An 11783-nucleotide genomic window follows, 5' to 3' on the forward strand; every position below is an offset into this window, starting at 1 on the left:
GAACTTTTAGATTTAAGCCTCAGAAAACTATCCTTTCTATGATAATAAAAGCTTAAAAACAGTATTAACTATAAAGCTTAAGAAAAGGAGAATGCATTAGTACTCAGAGGCTGATCTACTTCAGCTTACAATTCTAATACATATTTACTTTTCATATTAACTTTTTTTACAATTACTGTACTAGTGTCTATGCTTCATACATATTTTTCATTTTTCTAAAGTAATGAGACTATGGAGGCCAGAGAAAATAACTGCACACTTCGCTGTTTAGTTTTCTGGGCCACTCAACAAATGGACATTTGGGGATAGTGATTACTAGCAATTTAAACCAGCATTTTGTTCCCTAAATTACTTACTCCACAGTCATACATCAGAAAAAGCTTGAATCCTTTATATTGCAAATGGCCAATTCTTTCTCAGACTACTCTTAGCCAAATATATGTGACAGTTCATATCCATATATATGGCCAAGGCAGTTCAATAAGTCCATACGTATTAGGTTTGGAGAACAAGGTAAAAGATTCAGCCCCTGCCACCCTGGATACATAGTTAAGAAAGCTCAACCATGGCTGGTGCTATGTTGCAATTGGCAAACCACAGCTTGAGAATAGCCTACAAACAAGAATATGAAACTTTTGAGCTGAAATAGGGCGTCATGATTTCCCTTAGCTATGGTTTGGTGTGATGTCTGGATTGAAAAACCACCTCTAGAGGTCACTACTCTTAGAGGCTGGAGTGATGAGCAAATTAAAGTAGGCAACAGCTCCACACCACTGTATGGTTCTCAACTACAGGCACAAACCAAGGTTTGGTCCAATGTCTAAACTGAAGCATATTGTCACCATAATTCTATATTATGTTAGACATATGCATATTGGAGTAAGTTCCCAGTATATGTGTTTAGGGTTGAAGTACAGATAGTGTTTAAAGGAGAATTTTGCAACTAATTCATATGGCCATTTTTTAAAGAGCCAGAGTGGTTTAGAGTACCGGAGTTGGATGAGAGAGGTGTAAACATAAATTCTGCTCCGCCATAAAGCTGAACAGAAGGTAGCTTTCAACAAGTCACTCTTTCTCCCTCAGTCTAACTTAACTCACAGGGTTGTTGAGGGTAAATTGGAAGAGCTGTTGGCACACATCTTTAAGCTTTGTGGAGGAATAGTATATCAATGTGATAAAATAGTATTTTACCAATGCGATGAAATAATATTTTCGGAAGTCTGAGAAAGAATTATTTCTCTTTCCAAAATTAAAATCCATATTCTGATACTTTACAAATATTTCTCCAGATTACCTTTGACCCAATCACTTAGGTAATAGGAAATGAATGGAAAACTAAATTCCATGTTGTGCTCTTATTACTGAGACTGTATTTACCTTTTAATTTCTAGTCTACTGGCACCAAAATGAGAGATGCTTCTTCAAACCTATTTAAAATGAGAGATAATGAAACTGATTTTTTTTTTTTAAAAAAACTGCTTTTTACAATACTTCTTAAAATCATCATAATTTTCAAAAGATTTTTATTAAAGTTTCATCTGAAGTAAGCTCTTTATACTGGAAATGTTTCTCGTGATTCATAATAACTCACTAACAGGAAAGGTGCATCGATTTTGGAGCACAGACAGTTTATAGAAATTAGATGATTCTAAGGATTCCCTACTTACGTTCCACAAAAGGTTAACAGAATTCACTTTCATTAAAGGTTTAGAATCATAATGTGCAGTTTACTCTGCACATTCTAATGAATTTCACGATCATCTAAAAGTATGTATCTTTAGTCAATCCATTGAGACGTTTTATAAATACTGTTTTACACTGAAACAATCATCTGCAAAAGAAATTGTACAAAAGAAAAGAACAGGGCATATTGAGGGTTCTAAAAATTTATAACAAGAAATAAAAGAATGCAATAATGTATTACACAGTGATGCAGTTTGTACTTAGTTTTTTCTCCTGCTTTTTGATTATTCAAATCAAAATCCCCATGGAGCCAGCCTTTCCCATCAATTTTAAAAAGAATTTGCTCGTGTCTTTGATGGAAATAGCCCATAACAACATTTTTTGCCTTAAACATCCAAATGCTGCTTATACATGTCTCTCTGGGACAAGTTTAAAATCTGCTCATATTCAGTACTCACAACCCTATCTTTTTATTTAAAAAAAGCCAAAAAGATGTCTATTTCTATTAACAGGAATATATATATGCTATTTCATCTCAAATTTTTGATTAGCTTATTCTGAGAAAGTTTCTTACATTCTGATTGTAAATTAGTTTGGGTTCGGTCTATGTGAGAGATTCAACGAGTTGATGTGGAGAGAATATATCTGTATTCATGTCATACGCAGCCAAATCCACAGCCATAGTTCAGTCAAAATATTTGGATTAAAGCCAATGAGAATCTAAGGTGCCTGGATTGTGGACTGGGTTCTAGACAAGGAATGTCAGTGAAAACTGGTACTCCAGTGATTCCAGTTACCTGCATGGAGCAATACTACTATAAGTAGCTACCAAATTGCCTTTAAGGGTCAAATGTTTAGGTAGAAAGCAATTCATTCCTATATGAAACATATACATCTCTGCTGAGAGGGAGATGAGAGATGGAGCAAAGGAGGGAGCCAATGTGCCCCCAATTTTGGCATATTTCCCCCTGCGTACAAAGAGGTTTAGCACACCATGTCCCAGCATCTACTAGAGCAAGCTGTATTGGTGCAGTTTGCAAGTTCTCCATTAGAATCAGAAGGGCCTAACAGAAATGCAACAGGGACTGTGTGCTTTCCTATTATTAAGGAATAATCCTACATGTTAAGAATAAAGAAGAACCAAAAACCTAAAATATGCACTATTTGCAAGGGGTAGTACTGAAACAAATGTCACACCCGCTTTTACTTGCCGCTGCTGGCCATGCAGTGTTTGAATTTTGAGGACAACGCTCTCTAACCCTCAAGAGCCAACTTTGCTTTTTCTTATTCCCCTACCTGCTCTCAAATATTTTTATGTGTACAGGCATGAAAGGCCGTCTGGCTTATGTTCCTGTATTTCCTAAAATAAATGGCACAGAAAACTATTCTACTCTGAGTAAGCTTTGTCTCCGTATTCTAATTTTGCAAACAAGACCCTTTACAATTATCATTTACACAGACCATGACAATTTACGTACAATTTAAAATAGTATTCTCTGAGGAAATCCTGTTCTTAATGCTAATTTTGCTTCCCACAGCATCTTAAACTTTTATGCCAATTTCACAATGGGCATTGGTTATCAACAAGGTAATTTGTTTTTGTAGTATGATAAATATTTTTACTGTTGTCATTAATATGCTTTACATGACTTATTCAGCTGCTGTTGGTTGTAAACCAAGGAACTACAGAAACATTGGGGTGGATTCAAAAATGGTAATGCATGGAGGAGATGCTTCACAATCAATGAGACATAAGTTGGTCATGACTAAGTTAAGACCCGCCGATCTCAGTGAGTCTACTCAAGAGGATAATTTAAGTTCAATTCACTATGCATTATTTCTACACTATTCAAAGTGATAAATGAATTGTAACAAAGTGAATCCATTCAGCATACAAATGATGAAAAATCTTACACTAATTTTGAAATACTCATTTTTTCCCAAAGGAAAAAATCCTTACTAGCAAACTTGAAGATACAATGAAAATAAAAGCTTTAAAACGGAAAACAGGCTCATGCAAGTATAATATACCTTAAACTATGGACATTAGCCAGTTTTCCTACTAATTAAACTTTCTGATTCTCAATGGCTACTCAAATAAAGATCGGCAGGTTGTACCCATTCAGATTGTCGGAATGACAAAGTATTTTTCCGCAGTGTTTTCAAACATAACTTTACTTATCAAAATCTATTTTGTGTCAGTATAAATGTTCAGTTATCTTTTAATGTGCATGTTCCTTAACTGAACAGCTATCAACATCTAATATCATTCATTCACTATAGATAATTAATACTACTCTTTCGCTTTAGCTATGTTATCTCTTAAAATAAACATCACATTAAAAAATAACTTTTATTTTCTCTCAAATTAATTCTTTTTAACTCTTTTTATGATAGCTTTGAATCCCATAAAGAAAGATGAATTATCACATACTGATCCCTAGCTGTGAAACAGGAGGAGACAAATAGAGACCCCTACTGTGTTTAACAACGTAGAAGAAATTCCACACTCAATAGAAAAATTTCTACCCTTTTTCCACAGGCCACATAAACTGATAATATGAATGTGAACAGTGGAGGGCACTCTTGCTATGCAAAACTTTGCGTTGACCCGGTATACTTATTTTGATCTATTCAGTGGCCTAAATTTCACTATTTAACAGCCACCTGTGGCATAGTCACTAACTGCTTTCTGCTTAAAACAAATGCAACATCCAGCCAGCCACTAGGCTAGGGCATTTCTTTGCACATATAAAGAACACAGCAAGCACTTTACATTTTGTTTTGACTAACTGCATAACTGTAAGTATCATATATTAAAATGTTAGCAGTGTATTTTTAGAAGCAGGAGGAAAGCAATGATGCACAATGATCTGACAAAGTTTAAATATTACACGTATACAGTTTTACCAGGATTTGTAATTCGTTGCGAGCTGGCTCGTGTTTCCAGTACCCAAACACAGGTGACACAAACTTTTATTAAGAGCTAATACAACATTAAGGTTTAATTGCTGATGTGTATCAAGTGACGAATTATTAAATACTGCATAACAGGAGTCTAAAAAATGTAAGAGATCACTTTTTAATGCGACTTTCCAGCTTCAGATACTGTTCACAAAACAAAAGCTAACATCTAACCCATTTTGACGCTTACAAGTTTGAGAGCACGAGAAACGGAATACCAGTTTGATAACATAGAACCTTCTGTAGAAACATATCTACTCCTGCCTCGCTGACAGCATCGTAGCTATTTGCATAAGTGCATGGTTGCAGTATCAGGTCTGAACTCCAGCCTTGAAATATAACAGTATCTCACCGATCTAGCTCTCCACAGATAACTATTCTATATAAATAAAGTAATATAACCACTAACAAACCAATTGGGTCAGTTGCCATCATCCTTGTGAAACATTAATATGCATAGAAAGTGAGATGGATGACCAACAAAGTCACTTCAATTAAGCAAAATAAAACTGCATCAGCTCTGGGAAGGTTAATTAAGGAATTCAAAGCAACATAAAACAAGGCTCACCCCACCCCCTATTTATTTAGAACTGTAAACACTTGTGTCAAACTAGATGGGGCATTTGATAAGCTGCACAGAATGTAGCAAAAACTCAGACGGATCTCTAGTTAACACTCAGAGTCGGTGTTAACACTTAACAGAACAAGTGGTAAGCCGCGCTGCCAAGGTCAACTGCACAGATGTACTAATTGTATTATGAGCTTGACATCTAGTGGCCACCCCTGGCAGGGCAAAGCAGGCAAAGGTTAAATCAGCAAACCTTGTCAAAGCACTTCTAACTACCCACCCTCAGGGAGAGTCCATCGGAAAGCTTGTTGGCACTCCACGCAATCCCACCTTTTCACCGACAACAAACAAAAAAAGACTCTGTAATACACTCAGCACCAAAGCACGGAAAACAGAAAATGGGGGTGGTCTCGAATGCTAAACATAACATATCTACATCTTCAACATGAGGAGGAGGAAAGCATTCCTTTGCAAAATATGCAGACCTCCTATTGTCTTTCATCGGTGCATATTGTTCTATCCTTAGCTCAGCAGTCAAAACTTTTTTATAAGAACTGCTTTTGAGTTCTGCTTAGGTATTGCTGCCATATTCATTCATGATTAGACAAAAGAATCACCCACAGTATGGTATTCTTTGATGATGAAGTATTTTTATTTTACAAAAAGAACCATTGATATATTATATTTTCTACGGTACTTGTGTGACATGACTTGTCACTGCCTTTGGCAACTATCCAGCTCTATGATTAAAAAAACCCCATGGATCTCAACTGGTCTACTCTCAAACAAGTTTAGGAGGAGACTATGTATGCACAGCTCGTTTCCTTTCCACTGCTTAAGTTCATTTTCCTAGAAAGCACTCTCAAAAACTCAATCCAAACTACTTATTCAATACAAATATTTAAAGTAAAGTAAAAGAAGTGAAATGATTCATATAAAAATGTAACTGCAGCAGACATTTTGCACTATTAGGTGAGAATAATTTTGAATCTATCTATTGCTTACTCTTGAAGCTATTTTTAACTGAACCTTCACTATTTGTAAAAACATGCTGTGTTATTTTGCACCTAAAATGTATCATTTCAGTGTTTTCAATTTTTCACCTCCTATTATATATAGTTCAAAATATGACAGAAACTATTCAACATCCTAGCACATCTGTTTTATTATCCAAAGCTGAATGGATCCTGCCTGCCCTTTTTTTTAAAAAAAATAAATGCTTACTAGACATGCTAGTGTGGTTTTGGCATTCAGCTAACAAACCAAATCTTATAATCCTATGTTTAAATGGAAGACGCGCACAATTTTATTTAGGCTGATTCGAATTTCAGAATATTAGTGTGTTAAGAAACTATAAGTAGCTGCTTTAAGAATATATAAGATCCTTAAAAAACCAACATTTTGGCTAGAAAAGTGATCAGCATTCAAATATGAACATCCAGCTTATATTAATTGCACAGAGCTGATTGTAATGATTTTTCAAATAAAATTAAATGTTTCTTATTCATGAAAGGCATATGTTTCACTGCCTCCTTAAGGAGACATATCTGGGATTAATAACACAAAAGAATTTGAGACTTTTTAGTCTGCTTTATCATTTGCATACTAAAATAATAAACTAGTAAAATTAACTTCTGCTATTAAACCATGCTTTTCAGGGGGTCTTTGAATAGATATAAAATAGGAATGAAATTATTATAATGCAGCCATCTATAAGCCTACAAGTACAAGCAAAATAAGTTAATTGTCTTTCCTCATGCCAACAGTTAATCAGCAAATCTTGTAAAGGCTTATTTTTAAACTGGAAAACAAACAAACCAATGACCTAATTATTATTTGAAGTAGAAAGCTTGGAAAAAGTCACACAATTTCATATTTAATTCAGGGCTTACTGTTACTTCTAATGCTCTTAAGAGTATTACATGTTACAGAACAGTATAACGTAATACCCACACTTCTTTATCTACATAATTTTAATGGACATTAGCAAGTATGCTACAGACCCACATCTACAAAATAACTGGCTATATTACAATGAACTGAGGGCAGGAAAAAACAACAACCCCAAATGTCTAATACAGTACTAAAGTGAGCCAAAATATTTATATTACTAAAGGTAAGCCTATATCTGTCTGTCTGGACATATATATTACTGTATTTCAAATGTATCAAAATTATGAGCAGAATTTCAAGAGCAATAATATCAATGTATGACAAATATATATATAAAGCACAATACAAATGTATTTTTGTTAGCCATGTAACATTACTGTAAGAGTTGGTTCCTAATAAACGTAAGCTAAGCAATAATTACTGTTACCTTAAAAGGTACAAAATACATTCTCGAAATTTCTTCTAATAATTATTTTTAAGGCCATCTCTGATCAGTTATCATCCACTAGAATACGCTTAGGGTTCCCCCCTCTTCAACATTGTCACTGCATTTGGGTTAAAGTGTGTGCAACATTCCCATTTGCTGCAACAAAACAAGACTGTTCTGTAATGCTAGTAATCTGTTGATTTAGAGATAATTATTTAACTGGGGATGTAAAGTCTCCTGATATTTGAGATTAAACTCATTCAGCATAGAGAACAGCAAATTCACCATATTGGGTTTTATAACAACTCCTTCAGTTATTGTGCTACTCTTTATAATGACCATTTCTTTCAATATGGCAGCCTTTAAAACGTTTAGTGCATAAATACCTTTCATTCACTACTTGTCAGCATAAACCGCTATACAGATTCTAATTAATCGCTGCATGCAAGCATTCGTTCTCCAAATTGCCAAAACTATCTTTCCCACAACAAACGTTTCAAAATATCACTTTGCCATATTCTGAGTGGTTTTCATACTTCTGAGAAGGCTCTGCTTCGTGAAATAAAGTTGCACTGTACTGTAGTTCAAGATGACCAACAATTATTTATTGTATTACTAAAACTTCCTATTGTAACACTGCCACCTAAATTGACTGGCCTTCGTATAACTTTAAATATGGCCTAATGTTTATCTTCCACTCTGTCAAACTGTCAGGTTTCTTTTTGCTACTGTGTAACATAATATCTGCCAGAAAAAGGAGCATTAACCCTTAATAGCTTTCCTTAATGAAAGTAGTCTTCAAATGCAACATTAAATGTGCTTCTATGTATGTGTATGTGTGTGTGTGTATGTGTATATATACACACATACACATATATGATTCAGGCAAGCTTTATAGACTTAGCAGCAGATTAAGCAGTTATGTTATATAAAAGACTAAGTAGTTAAAAATACTGAGAATGAAGGTTGAAATATATTTAGATTATAGAGTATTTTTTTGTGGGGGGGGGGGGGAGAATGCTGCAAGTGTTCTTTTTGCGTGCTATAAATGGTGAGAGCTAGTTTTTGGCCTGTTGCAAAACAAGAGCCAGGAACTGTGGCAATGCCTTGACTTTAACTGTAAACTACAATGATGAGAGCTGACTTTATAAGATACGTTTGAACTCTTATGAGCCTTTAAAGAGAAAAAATACATAATTGTAAAAAATGTGTAAATGATGAGCACCAAACTCATGTTCCTAAACATACAGCAGTTTATATACCTCCCTATATTCACGTTTCTGAAAATGAAAGTGCAACATGCAAGCAGGACTACTTCAGCTCCTTACTAATCCCTTACAATAATGTTTTACTCTATGAATTAAGATATATTAAAAAGGGACATAGAACATTCTGATTACAACATTCTAAAGCAGAGAAGTATTTACACTGTTGCATTTTAAGGGCTGCTGTGAAAGCCGATTTTGAGCTATTCAAGGACCACAATAATAACGCTTTTAAAATTCCTCACTGGGATGCAATGTAGTCCTTTTGATGGAAAGACTGTCTTTCTCATTCGGCAGAAATAAATCCATTCATTTGATCATGTAGTCATTGAGGGCAATACAAAACAAACCAAGTGTGAGAAATTCTATGTGATGAAGTAAACAAAACAAAACCCCAAAAAAGAAAAAAAGAGAAAAAAACATTTCCATGACAAAAAGATTCTTTGTTCTTAATCTACACACCATATGCAAGCGTTTCTTTTTAGCATATCTCCTGTTCTAATCTTGGGTGACATGGCTACATAGATAAGAGATGCTAAGCAACACTCCCCCAAAAGAAAAACCCTCCAAGCTGAACAATTTTCTTCAATTTATTAACTCACCAGAAGTACCATAATGAGGCACTTTTTTCCCCTCGTTAACTTTTTAAAATATTCAGTGTTGTCTAAATTCTTAAACCAAGGACCCTCCCAAACCACTACAGATTTAAATAACAATGCTGTATCTTTATTAAAGAAATGCTGATTTGCCTACAGTGAAGTATTTTGAAACCAAAGGAAGTGTTAATAACAAAACAAGAAATGTGTAATTTTATACTTCTGCTGTGACCCAGGGAACTTGTTTCGCTGCCTATCCATTATTGCCATTACCCAAGAAGCTTTTCACATTACTAGCTGCAGCAGCCAACCCCTTCCACTTCTGTTTTTGGAGTCCTCTTAGGAAAAGGAGATGGTAGGAATGGGAGCCCTGAGCATTTGGCAATCTAGCATATGCTTACGAAACCAAGCCACACTGCCCTAAGCTTCAAGGCTGCAAAGTTTATTTAAAATAGTGAAAAATCCTTTGTTGCCAACTTCTTCTTCCCCCTCAGAACAAACTCCTTTCCCAATATGTGTTTTTTCTTGGGCAAAATAAAAAGGAAGAAGGCTGGATGAAGTAATTATGGTCAGCAGGGAGGGGAAGAAATTTATTTCCAACCACGATTTTTCCTGATTACACTGGAAATGCAGGCGATAACTTTATGAGGGAAAAGATTGAAAAACTTCCTAGTGTCTTCCCCGCCAGAAAAAAAAAGAAGTGGCAAATTTTTTAAGCGCCACACGGTGAATATAGTCACAAAGTGATCCTAACACATTCGGAAATGACAGCTCAAGAAAGTAAGTTTGACTAGCTGCAAACCACAGAGATTTGGAAATTGGGGGCTATTTGTTTCACTAGCCCTTGGGCACGCGGGGGCCCAAAGAAACCCCTTTTTCAACCTTGTGAGTAGGGGGGAAAGAAGATGGCAATTCCTACTCCAACCTCGACGCCATGGCCATCTTCATGGCAATAGAGATGGCAAGGGAAGGGAAGGCGGGAGTAGAGACCTAAGCTCCGGCCCTGAGGGCAGGCAACTTATCCACCTCAGGCCTGCCTCCCTCACGCCCAGGAGAGCCATCTTCTCCCTCTGACCCTCTCCAGAAAGGAACCACCACCACCACCCGCCCCTCTCGCCTCGGCCTGTTCCTTTGAAGGAAGCCGCAGGAAGTCCTAGGCGCAGATAGCGATCTTCTCCCAAGCCCTCGCGGGGCCTGGCCACCTTCTCTGGGCGGCGGAGGGAGGAGCCTCGGGGGCCTCGACGAAGCCCCCTCTCGCCCACGAGTTCCCAAGGGCGAAACTGAGGGGCTTACTTCAGAGTAAAACACGGTTAGGACCTGGGGGGGGGAGAGATGGGGTTTCCCCCCTCCCCCTCCCCCCCCCCCACACAGAGGCCTCGTGGGGTTTATCTGTTGCCAAGGGGGACGCGACAGCTGCCGCCGTCAGGGCCGCTTCCGGGCGGTTACACCAGCCGAGCCCAAAATCTGTAGTTTGCAGCCTCGGCGGCTTGGTCAAAAGGGGGTGAAAAAAGCTCTGATTAACTTTTCGCTTTGGAGAAAGCGGCTGGGTTTCTTCCGTCCCAAACTCCACATCGTGAACGCCGATGGGGAGAGGCGGCGAGAAGGCGAGCCCGGGCTGGGCGGGGGGGGGGGGCCTCTGCCCGCTCGCCCCCCCCCCACCCCCACCGTCGAAGCGTCTCCCTCCGAAGCCCAGCCATAATTCAAGCGGCCGGGCGCACGCAACAGGGCCAGGCAGGGCTTCGCGCGAAGGGAGGGAAGCTCGGCAAGGTGGAGGCGGAGGGAGGGAAGCCGGAAGAAACTTGGGCCGAGCGGCTGAACTTTCCTGCCCGACGCCGGCTGCACTTTCTGCCGCCTCACGCTTCCCAAGGAGGGGGCGGGCGGCGGGATCGTTTCTAGGCTGAGCTCTCCCCGAAGCAAGCCCAGGATCAGGAAGCGCCCAGCCCTCCCTAGCCCCGGGGCTGCTGCGCCCTCTGGCTTACCCTGCTCCGAAAGCACCTCGCCTTGCAGCTCCTCGTCCGATCTGAGATGCTGGGGCTTGGCTTGCTTTCGCCGAGACATGCTGCTAACTGAGGCGTCTTCTGGTGCCTGCTTTTTGCAGAGACATCGGCGAGAGGTGGAGCGCTGGGGTGGTTGGGGGGGGGGGAGGGGGTGGTGGAGGGGCGATTAGGTAGGTGGGGGGAGGAGGAGGAGGAGGAGGAGGACTTGGTGGCGAGGGGAAAGTCGAGTTGGCGTCGGCGTCGGGCGGGCCACCCCTTCCTCCGGATTTCGGCGCCGATTAATTAAGAGCAGCAGCAGCAGTAGCAGCAACTCCCCCCTTCCCGGCGACAAACTCACGAAGCGCCCGAGCAAGTAGCGGCGGCGGCGGCGGCGGCGGCGGCTGAGCCGGG

The 11783-nt window shown here is 38.9% G+C and overlaps 1 protein-coding gene across 3 annotated transcripts in view; it reads right to left on the reverse strand.

Moving 5' to 3' along the window:
• The window catches only part of SALL3 (spalt like transcription factor 3), a 24952-nt gene extending 13431 nt beyond the window's left edge, over nucleotides 1–11521 (reverse strand). For all 3 annotated transcript variants that reach the window (XM_079983325.1, XM_079983324.1, XM_079983323.1), the window contains exon 1: nucleotides 11376–11521. In XM_079983325.1, the coding sequence (XP_079839451.1) occupies nucleotides 11376–11454 (79 nt within the window). In that variant the 5' untranslated portion in view covers nucleotides 11455–11521. The remainder of the gene's footprint in view (nucleotides 1–11375) is intronic.
• Between the last annotated feature and the right edge of the window lie 262 nt (nucleotides 11522–11783).

The sequence above is a fragment of the Podarcis cretensis genome (genome assembly GCF_951804945.1).
Source record: "Podarcis cretensis genome assembly, chromosome: 7".
Lineage (NCBI taxonomy): Eukaryota > Metazoa > Chordata > Lepidosauria > Squamata > Lacertidae > Podarcis > Podarcis cretensis.